This window comes from Cupressus sempervirens, chromosome 3, assembly GCF_028749045.1.
Source record: "Cupressus sempervirens isolate cs-2001-9-10 chromosome 3, ASM2874904v1, whole genome shotgun sequence".
In the NCBI taxonomy this organism is placed as follows: domain Eukaryota; kingdom Viridiplantae; phylum Streptophyta; class Pinopsida; order Cupressales; family Cupressaceae; genus Cupressus; species Cupressus sempervirens.
In genome coordinates, this window is record NC_143120.1 from 221127625 (window position 1) to 221140769 (window position 13145).

The 13145-nt window shown below is 37.0% G+C and overlaps 2 protein-coding genes across 5 annotated transcripts in view; both read right to left on the reverse strand.

The window, feature by feature from the left end:
- ATG18B (autophagy 18 B-like protein) overlaps positions 1-13145 on the reverse strand; it is a 150504-nt gene that overhangs the window by 114943 nt on the left and 22416 nt on the right. The window lies entirely within an intron of this gene.
- Positions 9316-10190, reverse strand: LOC149565629 (uncharacterized). The gene is made up of 2 exons (XM_089817185.1): positions 9928-10190; positions 9316-9832 (listed from the first exon to the last, which is right to left on the reverse strand). Exons 1-2 carry the CDS (start codon positions 10076-10078, stop codon positions 9618-9620), a joined length of 366 nt encoding a protein of 121 aa, XP_089673311.1. The 5' UTR covers positions 10079-10190; the 3' UTR covers positions 9316-9617.

Here is a 13145-nt window from a genome sequence, read left to right on the forward strand (position 1 = left end):
TGCTTGATAAGACCCTCAAGCCCAATGGGGTGATTTAATTCTAGTGCCTCAAAATCCCCTCACCCACAAGCATGAAACGAAACTTATCCATCCATCTCAAGGTCGTGTGCTTGATATCTTGTGAACTCAAAAGATCGGCTATCACTCGTATTTGCAAGACACCTTCTTAAATCTGAAAATGATTGGTTAGTGAATTTTCTAGGGTAATGTCGATTGCTTGATTTCTCTTTATCATTATTTCTTGAAGGATTTTTTAGTGGATGCTTAAATAATACTAAAATGAATTATTGCTTTAATGATTGATATATAATTGATTTGATGATAAAATGGTTTATGCTTAAATAGTTGATGTTTGGATGATGGATGTTTGAATGATTGATAGTAAACTAATTAAATTGATAGAGAAATTGATTGTTGTTTTGTTTGCTAGATTTTAATGATTCCTAATTGATGATTGAAAAATAATTGAATGATTTCCTTTGTTTTGATGATCTAACATTGTGGTACTGGTGAATGATGATTGAACAAATGTTGAATTCATAGAGTGACGAAATGATTGAGTGTTAATTTGATGTCGTGGTAAGTGATAAGTGAAAAGTGATACTTGAGTGCTTGGAATTATTTCTCCTTTATTAGAGAAAGGGTTACCACCTTTTATAAGAATTGAGTCACCACCCTTCATTTCTACCTTTTGAGAATAATAAAGTATTCTCAAAATGGATCTCCCTTGGATGTCAAATAAAACCTTCTACCCTTTATATCTTCCAATGTGAGGGATAAGATACCTCTTCATCATGTCTACACTTCGCAGGAGTAACAACCTTTCAAATTACCACCAATTAAAAAAGCACAACCCTCCATCATTCCTGCCCTTTGAAAGAGACAATCTTTCACAATTACCACCCTTTGAAATGTTGAAATTCTAATTATATACTGATTATGTGTGTATCTTATTCTTTCAGAGAATGAGATCATATATTTCATATACATGTAAGAGACTTTTCACCAAGGGTTACCACTTTTCACATGTGGCCCCATAAATTAATAACTATATTATTATTATAATATAATAATTATAATATATCAAATTATAATGTAGTTGTAATTATTATTATCATAATAATTATTATTTTATATTATATTATGTTATCTTACAATAATAATATAAATATAATCACAACCTTTATGATATCTATGATGGCTTTCAGATTCCTACCACAGCTACAATAAAATCAGCACTCCCTCTTAGCTAGCGAGGAATCCTTCACAATAATAGATAATCAATCATTATCAGATGCCTTCAAGCTTGCCCTCCCGACACTACCTTCAACACTCCCTCTTAGCTAGGAAAGAATTCATTTAAGTTATGTCACCATGTATTACTATGACTAATTATTATATTTACCATTATGGCTGTCCTTAGATACCACATCAAGTGATATCCACCATTATGGATTGTCAATAGATTAATTGATTAATTTATGAGAGATATAATATGGATAAGTCATAATGAATAATTAATTAATGTCTCTCCCTCCTTAGCTCTAGAATCTTTCATATTAGGTTAAATTATAATCATAAAAATATCACAATGATTTAATTTTCTTTATGTAGTATATTCTGAGATAGCACCATATGTAATGTCCATCGTCGTAATTTTAGGAAGCTTTTGATTAAGGAAAAAACGGGTTTTATAGGGACCCGAAACCCAATACAAGATTGTTAAGCATAAGGTCAATTAAGTTCAGAACAGACCAACCTGCTAGACCAAAACAAAATCTAGCAACCCAAACGCCAGCAAGCCAGCAAAAAGAACATAGAAACAGCTAAGAACTAACCAGCAAAAAATAACAGAAACAAACAAATTACAGCCCTGCCAAGGTAAGGGCTACCTTCTTGCTGATATCTGTCATGTTCCTTGCAACTTTCTTGAGGTCCTCCAGGTCATCGAGAGGGGTTGTAGCCATAGGCTTCTTTCTACTGGCTCAAGTATGCTTCCCAAGCCCGACCGCCACGTCCAAGTCTTCGTCATCCTCTATCATGGTTGCTCTTTTCTCCATGTGATTTTCCAGCCTCTAAATGAGTGTATTCATATTATCAGCAAAAGAGTGCATAATCTTGAGGCTATGGTCTAGGATTTTCTTTAGAGCCTCCTCAGTTTTGTTGACCTTGCTTGTGAGAGAGTCCAGCCTCATCTCCAAAACCCCCTGGTGGAGCCTTCAGCTTCAACAAAGTTCAGAATTAATTTCGTCTCCTTAATCCAAGTGACCCTTGCCTCATTAACAGCTATGCCCAACTCATTATCCATTAAGTTGTTTTCCACTTTCGATGAGAGGGCCCGATACTTCAGGTTGAGGCTCTTAATCTCATGAAAGATCCATATGTTAGGACGAAAATCATTAAGGACAGTGCAATTCTCAGTCTGTAGAACACCAAAAGGGGGCTCAACTTTGTCCCCCATCTCATCAAACCAAAAGTCTGCTACCACTTCCTTCGGCCTCTCATCCTTAGCATTATTAGACCCATTGGGTGAGACAGGGACATCATGTATGACATTGCTCGTATAATCCTTGAAGAGGGGGATTTTCTCTCCTTTGGCAGGATTCTTCATCCTACCAGCTTTCAGGTTTCCTTTCAAGTTAACCAAAGGTGGGGAACCAATGCACATTACAAATGAGACCTTCGTCCCCTGCTCGACAGTCTTTTTAGCATTGGGAGTCTCCTCTAAAGCTTCCTTCCCAAGAGAGTGATTTAGAGGTCCTACCAATAGGACTGGCAACACTATCATCAATATGGTTACCCTCACTTTTCTCATCCTCCATCTTTCAAGTAGATTTCTATTTTTTCTTCTTAGGCTTCCCATGTTGCTATCCTCTATTTTGTCACTGTTGGAGATAGTTTTACTCTTTGATGGGATCACCCTTTGGAGTGTTCTTAGGAGTATCTTCAACCTAATGCACCTAATTAGCAGGGCTCACACTATTTTTAGCCCTAAGTAATTAAAGATGACTACCATAAGACCTTGATGCAAGATAGCTTTTTTAGGGGTTTTGTTATGATCACAGATGTTGGCGTTCATGGACGAAAACAAGAAATAAGGGAAGGAAATCCTGATCTTGTACCTAAAATGATTTATGAGAACAAAATGAAAGGTATGGGGCATGGAATACCTTCCTTCCATGGTAATGAATTCAAGCAAAACCTTCAAAACACATTGCCAAAAGGGCTTAAGCTGTGCAGGATCATAATACGTATGGAAACCCTTATCAAACTTAGGTCTCTCCTCTTTCATTTTAGGTAATTTCTCAAAAGCCTTTTCAGCATGTTTGCGATCACTGTAGAACTTTTCACCGTCCATGGAAAGGTCAGTACCTTCAGCTATGAGCTCTTTGTTTATGGTGAATTTCCTTCCCTGGATGGTCAAGCATCCTTTATCCCAATCATCCACCAACAATTGAGTCTCAAATTTCTGTCATGACCACCAAATTTCTCCAGGAGACACGTTAAATGACCCTTCTCAAGCTTCTCCCAAACCTCCTTGTCTCTGCAGACATGTTCACAAGTTGTCGGTTCCAATCTTTTCAGGTCTCCCCCCATGATCTCAAACTCCAACCGTTGCAAATTGTTTTTGCAAATGACAAAGAGACCCAAAAGGAAACAAGCCAAAAGCGTCCAAAAAGCGTGAAAGGCAAGACAAGTAATCTTTAACTTGAAACCTTCCATAAATGTCGATCTGATTGATATCCAAGCACCTCCAAATCATCATTTCTCGTACTTGTTGCATGCTTGCCCTCCATGAGCCCTATCATAAGATAGTAGGCTCCTTAATTCATAATTAAATTCGTTCTCCCTTTCCCAAATGTGCACGTGATTACTTGAAACCGCCGCATTGCCAAAGTGATCAGCCACCATATTGTGCTCATGGTATACCTGGGATATTTTGAATTTTTCAAAATTTCTTAAAATTTCTTTGGCTTCCCTAATACTATTATCAATAGCCTAGGATGCGGGACTATCGCCTCTAAAACACTTTATAATGTTCACAGAGTCCCCTTCAATCCAAACATTCCCAGCTCCAATGTTCTAGCAATTTTGAGTCCTTGTAAGGCACCTATAGCTTCAGCAATGTGGTTTGTCTGGGTACCCAATGGGAGTGCCACAGTTGCAAAAACCATTCCATTTTCATCACAAAACACTCCCCCACATCCGGTAAGTCCAGGATTTCCCTTGGCCACCTCATCAAAATTGATTTTAATCCACTCATTTGGAGGGCACATCCAACAATGAGACATACGATCTATCTTTGTGACATTATTGTTCATTTGATTAGTATTAAGATCCCAAAGATAAGCAATCTTAAGATCAGCTTCGTTGAAAGAGGGGCATTTGAGGTGAGGGCCATAAATATTTATATTCTCACTTAATGGGAGTAGCAATCTTGAAAGCTACAATTTTAGGGGGAAGGGCAGAATCATAGAAGATTATGTTATTTCTTTCCTTCTATATCCCACAAATAGTATGAGGGGCCATGATATCCCAGAGAGAAGCCAAAACCAGGTGGCTTGTAGGACATTTCCATTGAAGAACAAACCCCTAAAGGGAACTTGGAAAGACCCATTGAACATTCCACTTCTCTATAAGGAAAGATCAAACTTCCATGGAAACCTGGCAATGGGAAAGGAGATGCATGGCCGATTCAGCTTCCTTCATACATAGATAGCATCTATTCGAAATAATAAAACCTCTTTTACTTAAATTGTCTATAATAAGACATTTCCCTTGAATACATATCCAATAAAAATTGTTTATCTTGGGAATCAAAATCTTGTACTAGCATTTTATCCAAAAAGGAGTAGCACCCATCTCTTGCAAGAGCATAAAAGCAAAGGAGACCAAGAGAACTCCCTTAGACTCACCCTTCCAGACTAAAAAGTCCTACCCATCCTAAGCCACCGAAAAGAAATTGAGAATCTTCTTAATAGGTTGAAGCCTTGGGTCCAAGGAAGAAATGTCAACCCATCTGCCATTATTCCAGTAGTCCACAACTAGACCACCATATATGTTGGTGCAAAGGCTCCATTTCATCCCTGAACTCCTCATGTGCATTGAAAGCAGAATCCGAAACCCAAATATCCTCCCAAAAACGCATATTTCTACCATCCCCAACCTTCCATCTAATTCCTTTCCTGAGGATCTCTTTGGTGCTTTAGACCACACTCTAAATTGTAGATCGATTTGAGAGATTCTCAAAAACTAGGAAGTCCCAAAGATCCTTGTTGTAACATACGAATTTTCATAACCAAATTTTGATCTTGAATTTAAACTAATTTCACAAGTAACGGTATTCATTTCACATGACAATGATTTGTACCAACTGATTATAACTGAAAGAAACCCTTTTCTATCTATCTTACATATTCAACTAATTTCATGAGAAACAAAAAGAGATATCCAAGTATTGCTAATCAATTTAACTATTTCTAATTCAACTGAAAATAAAGTAACGACTAATTATATCAACTGTAAGCTTATTCAATATGTAAGTAAATGCTCTCTCTATCTTAAATGAAATTATCTATCTATTTTTACAGAGGTAAAAAGTGAAAGGAACATACAGTAATAAAAAAGAACCTCTTTAACTCGTTGTCCAAACCTTGGCATTGGTGAGAGTAGAAGCATTGACATAGGCTTAACCTCCCAACCGTAGACCATTACTTATCCCCACATATTCTAATTTACTAGAACGGCCCTCCCTACCTCAAGATCGGGCTTGGGATGTTCATAAGCCCAGTCATCAGAGTAATCAAGTGGGTTGAAGTTCCAACAGTTATTCTCCAAAATAACTGAAGCGTCTAGACAATCAACAAAGATCACATGTTCGGCATATCTGCCTAATCTCTACCCTGGCCAAGGATTTCAAGTTGGGTCTACAAACCCGATCTCCACCACTCGACTTGACAACATATTACATAACTGGAACATGCATGAGCTATTATAGTTTTTAATCATATTATATATATATATATATATATATATATATATATATATATATATATATATATATATATATATATATTTGATCTGATTCCATTCTTATTTGTGCAGACTCTCTACACCTCCTCACCTTTTCAGGCTACCAAGCCAATGATTCCTAGGTGCTCGTGAGTTTACTGCTATTGCTTTACACCTATTCACCTATTATGGCAATACTACCGGTGAATTCCTCGATGTTCAGATTACATGATTTCAATTCCATCTTGGATCAGATATAAAAGGATGTATTAAATTCTGAGCTGATATTTATTGAACATGATTTATATGCTTGCTTGACTGAATAACATCAATGATTAAACAACTCCATATTCTAAAATCTATACGTTATTCCCTTGCATTCTATCTGCAAATAAGTAAACATCAACAATATGGATTCTATGTAATAAGGGCATAAGGATATGACTGGTGTGCTATATGGAAATGAATAGACAACCAACTTCTGTAATATATGTACTTAGTTTTCGGGTACTACATGAAACCCATCAAGCATTATAAAGAAATACAAAAGGGACATACATGGTTCGACAGTAATCTTACTTGACACTTTGGTTATACTGAATTGCTCTGAAATCGGGAGTTCGGACTCCACTTACTGGTTCTGATTCCCACGGCAAGAAACATGAAGAAGAAATACGCAAGGCAGAATCTCAACTAGTATTAATCTCATTTGGGATTTATCTCAGTCGAAACTATTCTCAATCGGAACTGTTCTCAGTCGCTTAGAGAGCCCAATAGCAAGGAGAAAGAAGGATTGTTTTGATATGATCATGAAACTACATAAAAAGAAAAAAGCTTGACTCTATGGCTTCCTTCAGTTACAAGAATCCATTCGATAGCCATTCAAATCGATTATAGAGAAAGAAAAGGAGGGAAGAAAAGAAAGAAAAATAAGAAGTTAAAGAGTTATTATTATTTTATTATTATCTATTCTTATCTACGTTCATGTGTACGTATTGATAAGGTGGCATCATTAGATTATAATTTATAATGTATTGTTGTCATCTTATTTTTATATACATATGTTTGTATTTGAGAATGTATAATAATAATTAAATAATAATAATTTTTGATAATTCTTTAAAGGTAAGAATGTGTTTATTTTATATTATTTATTACAATGTTCCTTTTATAGCTCATGCGGTTCCACCATGTAACATGTTGTCAAATCCTAGTAACTTTGCCCAAGGTAGTCTTAGGTCAAACCTGTCGATTTTGATGACTCGACCATTCGACCATCCCCTTTCGATGACCCCATTTAGCAATGCTTCCCCTCTCTCTTCAGTCTTCTTCCTATAATCATTCAAACAACATTCTCACCAAGCCATCAATTCAAGATTTATAAATTGTTAATTCAAAATCATCTAGTGACAGTTAGAGATTTCATCAACATCAGAATAACTAACTCTTTTCAGATGTTTATGAAAATATCTCATTATCATATATATTTCAACTAACTCATTTCACATGATCGGAAAGAAATAAATTGATACAACAGCTATAATTAACTCACTTTCACATGATCAGGAAGAAATAAATCGATACAACGGCTATAATTAAATAACTCACTTTCACATGATCAGGAAGAAATAAATTGATACAATGGCTATAATTGACTAACTCACTTTCACATGATCAGGAAGAAATAAATTGATACAACGGCTATAATCAGTTTAAAATTTAGCGCAAAATTTGGGATGTAACACCTACAATGAGAGAGGTATTTTTCCTTCCAGATCTTGTTCAATTCCTAGCCTTTATCATAAAAACTCTCCACGCTTGCTTCGAAAGGAGGCACAGATTGAATTCCTTAATTTTTCCAATTCTCAAACTACCACACTTCTTAGGCTTGCATACTAAGTCCCACACCACCACAGGTAACTGTTTTTTACTCTCCATCACACTCTAAAGAAAGTTCCTTTGAATCTTCTCAATAGAATTAGCGAAATTGTGAGGGATCTTGAAGAGACTCATTGCGTAAATAGGTAAATTTTGCAAGGACTTGAGGAGCTGTAATTTACCAGCCTGACTGAGGATTGCTCCCTCCCATCCATAGGTTTCCTTTGAAATCTATACACTAGGAAGCTCCAAAAAGTATCATCCGGTTTCAAACCCAGAGGAAGGCCCAAATACATAGCCGAAAAATTAGTTACAGAGCATCCAAAGATGTTGGTGATTCTCTACTACATCGAATCCAAGGTATTGATAAAGAAGATAATGCTTTTGCTCCAGTTGACTCTGTCTTGACCCTTCACAATATATATCAATCGCCCGCTAGCCTCATCCACCGTAGTCATGCCTAGAGTAATGTTGTCATCCATGAATTGCTCGTGAGAGCAAATGAGATTAGAGGAAGAAGGCCTTAGTCCTTCTAAGATACCTTTATTGATGAAAGACTGAATAAGTCTTCCGAAGCTTTTCGCCAAGATAATGAACAAAATGGGGGATATAAGGTCCCCTTGTCTCAGCCCTCTTCAAGGGAAGAAAAAAAGAGAAGAGTCATTAATCAGTACAGAAGTAGATATTGTTGAGATGAGTTGGAAAATCAGCTCCTTAACTTTGGAACAAAACCCAAAAGCAGAAAGGACATTCATGAGGAACCCCCAATCAACCCTATCATAGGATTTGGCCATATCCAATTTGAGAAGGAAGCCTTCTTTCTTAGCAAGAGCCAAGGAATGGATATTCTCATGGAATGTGACAATAGCGTCGAAGATTTGCCTAACCAGATCTAACCCATTCTGATGGATAGAAATCAGGGAAGGCAAAATTTTACTTAATCTGGTAGTTAGAAACATAGTTGGAAAACTCGCCAAATACAAAAACTCGCCAAGCCCCCCAAAAGTTTAATCAGGAAAAACTCGGCGATTTAAAAAAAAAACTCGGGAAAAACTCGGGAACCTAAAAAACCGCTGAAATTTAATTTAAAATACATTTATTTTGCAAAATTTAATGAAAAGATGCATCTAATAAGTTAATTAAAGACAATACAAAAGAAAGAAACGAAGTTTAGATATATATAAATGTATAATGCGTACAAAATTGCATTCTCATGCAGAATGCTCATGGTAGGAAGCAAAATAGTAAATTACTAAATAGTTTCAATCTGTCAAACTAGAAGTAAATACTAAAAGTCTAAATACATCAATACAATTTGACAATGTCAATCACATCTTCCTCTTTCCACTTGCACTAGTAGGAAAGCGAGGGGGTCTAGTCCTAGAAGAAGTGCCCCGCACTGGGATAGGGCGTGAGTTGCGTGACTATGAACTCTGTGGCTGTGCCCCCTTGCTCGACGTCCCTTCTGATTGGTTCGGCGTCCTAGAAGAGGATGCATCTCCTCCTAATGGTAATGCCTGATCCTCGCCTGAATCATCATCATCCTCGTCCTCATCCTCAATGTCATCCATAGTGAACTGAAAATCAGCGTTAGCCTCCCCCTCCATGGCCTGCCTCTCCAAATCAGCGATCTCATCTGGTGTAAACAATGGACTTGGCTCCTGTGTTGTCCAATCAGAATAAGGATCTATCTCATCTAGATCAAGCGGACCAGGTAGTTCTAAGAGCTATGCCTTTTTTATGCGCAACTTAAGATTATAGTGCACATAAACAAGGTCATTAAGCCATTTTTGAGTCAATCTGTTTCTTTTCTTTGTATGGATGGACTCAAATAAGCTCCAATTGCGCTCACAATGGGATGAGCTACAAGGTTGGGATAGGACTCTGAGAGCAAATTTCCTTAAATTGGGGGTATTGCCACCCCAACTTGCCCACCAAGCATCTGCAAAACAAAATTAAAAAAGCTATAAAGCAATAAAAAAAAAATCAAAAGCACAACTTATCAATTAGCAAAAATTTTAAAGTTTGACGCTTTACCTGGTGCTTGAGTAGATCTTGCTCTCTTTGCTAGCATAGAAGAGAACAAAGGACCCCTTGATTCCACATAAATTTGTTGTTCGGTCACAATAAGGTCTCTCTCCTCTTCACTTGATATCATTCTCTCAATGCATTTAGAGAGACCTTCCATGACCTCTCCATTAGGATCTGAGTAGGAATCATCAGCCCTAAAACAAATAGAAAATGATATCAAGTCTTACTACACAACCTTAAAAAGTAAAGTAAAATAAAGACTTATTAAAATCCCAACTTCAAGGACAATCAATTATCATAGTACCTGAATTTGGGATTAAGGAAGTAGCCTGAGCATATTGTTCTACCTCCTATCAATTATTTCCCAAATGGGGTCAAATTTGAGACTATCCCCGTGATAGTAACTTCTAACAGCCTCTTTCGCCCTATCCATGGCCTCATAAAGACCTCCCATTGGGGATTGCTGCCCATCACATGTGCGCAAGACTAGAACCAGGGGCAGAGACATCTACATTTGAAATTTGAAAAATATAAATTAGTTAATAACATAGTAAGTTATGAATTGATAATGAAACTTGAATACACTAAAAATATAATGAAGTTACCTCCACAATCTCCTTAGCCTTTGCAAAAAAGCTATCATCAAAGACTATTCGTGCCATAGCCTCTCCTTCGGGCTTCTTTGAGTAAGGTGAAGCAACCCAATCAGCACACACAAACATTTGCTTCAAAGCCAATATGTGGTCAAGAATACTTTGCAACGTCAAGAAGACCGTTGCAAACCTTGTCATAGCAGGTCTCATCAAATCTTTGCCTTTAGTGGCTTTTCTCATCAAACTGAGAACCCATGGGTGATTATAGATATATTTCGTGACTCGCCTAGCATCTTCCACAATTGGACTCACCCAATCAAGTTTTCCTATGTCCTCCAAAAGAAGGTCAAGGACGTGTGCTACACAAGGTGACCAAAAAAGTGTGGGATGCCTCTCTTGGAGGATTCTACCTAAAAGATTAGCAAAAAATCAATAATCAATAATAAACTTTCTATATTTAGTATTTACAAATTACGATATGAATATCAGGATTTAACTGTGTGATTTTGAGTCAAACTCGATGACCCATGTTTCATGAGTAGTGATTCAACATGAATCCATCTCTCATGAGAATAAATGGAACACTTAGCACTCATTGGATCTAGGTGATGCTCACAGGGGTGAAGCACCGGGACTTCCCAGGAGGTCACCCATCCTAGTACTACTCCAGCCTGAGTGCGCTTAACTACGAAGTTTCCTCCATAATTAAACCCAAAGCTTGCAACCCCATTTGCAAGCTGTGGAAATTATCTCCTACTTATCAATTTACAAATTACATCAAATCTAAATTGAATAATACCATTATCCATAGCATTACATTCATGATTCATATTGATTCAAATATAAAAAATTAAATCTACCTACTGCCACATATGCTGTTGCATTATCTGTGATTATTTGCACCACATTCTCTATTCCCACCTCCATGACAACATTCTCCAACATTAAAGCCAATGTGGCTGCATTTTTCACTTTGTTGGAGGCATCGACAGATTTCCAAAACACCACATCATCTTTGCAAGCAGTCAAGAAGTTAATAATGGTTCTACTTCTTCCATCTGTCCACCCATCAGATAAAATGGTGCAGCCATACTTCTTCCACTCTTTCTTTTGGTCTTCTATCAACAATGTTGCCCTACCAACCGCTTCGTCAAGCAACCTACAAAATTTAGGTGTAATATTAAATAAAGTGTAAGTGTTAGTAAAAAATTAGGAAATAAGTTATAACAATTAAGATTTAAAATATAACAATGAACTAAAGTGAATCACAATTATTTACAATTACTAAATAGTAAAATACTAACCTTCCACTCATATTCTTGCGATTAGGCGGCTTGTACCCTTTGCCTGATATTGTCATTGCATTCACCATATTGACCCAATAGGGACTATCAGCGGCATTCATTGAGATATTGTTGAAAAACCAAAAATCAGCTGCTGCAATATCAGTTTGCTCATGCACCTCCTTAAACGATGCAGTGCCCTCTAATGATGGCTGTGCTCCAGGTGTGTTCCTAGGCACAAAATAACCACCTATCCCTGATGGGGATCCGAATGGTGATGATGAAGAAGTAGGAGATGTAGAAGAAGTGGAACCGGTAAATGAGAAATTTTGTTTGCGGATCCGTGGGCCACGAAGAGATCCTGGTATGTTCTCAAGTGCTTCTTCTTCCTCTTGCATATCAAAAGGAGCTCCTTCTGATTCAGCTATGGCTGCCCTCATAGCTAATTTTGCCCTCTCCCTATTCAATTTTTTCTCTTCAGCAGCTGCAAGTAGGGCATGGATGAATCTTTTTTCTTCCTCAGTTACCTTGAGACAAGGATTTGAGTCATGTTTCTTTATGCCTGCAAGGTGGTATTTGAGGCGGTTTATGCCTCCAGAAATAATTCTCTCACAAGGAATGCATATCACCTTCCCAATATCATTTGGATTTGGAGCTTCATAGGCATACCGCCATGCCTTATCTCTTGCATTTTTAGGCCGAGTGCCTATATATCCAGATGGGCATGGTGTTAATGGCCACTCTTCTTGCGAGTTTGTCATTTTTTTAATGGTTGACTGCTGCCCTACACATAAATATATAGAAAAATGAATAAACAAAGTTAGAACTTAGAAGCTAGGGTTTCAAATGATTCAAAGTTTCAAACTTCAAACTTCAACCATATCCTTAGCAAACAACAAACTTCAACCATATCCTTAGAAGCTAGGGTTTCAAATCAAAATGATTCAAAATGATTTTAAATGATTTGAAAACATTTACAAACAAGTTAACAACAACAAAAACAAAAGAACATTTGTTATAAAACTATAAAAAGTTTTCAAACTATGATAAGATGAACATACCTGGAAAGAAATTTGTCTTCTAAAATCGATTAGAATCCTCTACAATCCACTCAAATCCGCCTTGAATCACTTGCAATCAGCCAAGAATGCCTCCAAACCTTCTTCTCTTCACTCCTCAAGGCTCTAAACAATCCAAATACAAGAAAAAATGAGAAAAAAACACATTCACTGCTACTTTAATCCGTCACAAGTCGCGGGCGAAAATCTCACCTGTAAATCACGAGTTTTTCGCGATTACTCGCCGAGTATTCGGCGAGTTTTTACCAGTCTGCCGAGTTTTTGAATCG

Bases quoted from the DNA above. Each gene is read 5' to 3' on its own strand.
- LOC149565629 (XM_089817185.1), bottom strand. From the start codon at position 10,078: ATGGAAGGTCTCTCTAAATGCATTGAGAGAATGATATCAAGTGAAGAG. The intron at 9,833-9,927 runs GTAAAGCGTCAA...TTTGTTTTGCAG, and splicing joins AAGATCTACTCAAGCACCAG to ATGCTTGGTGGGCAAGTTGG.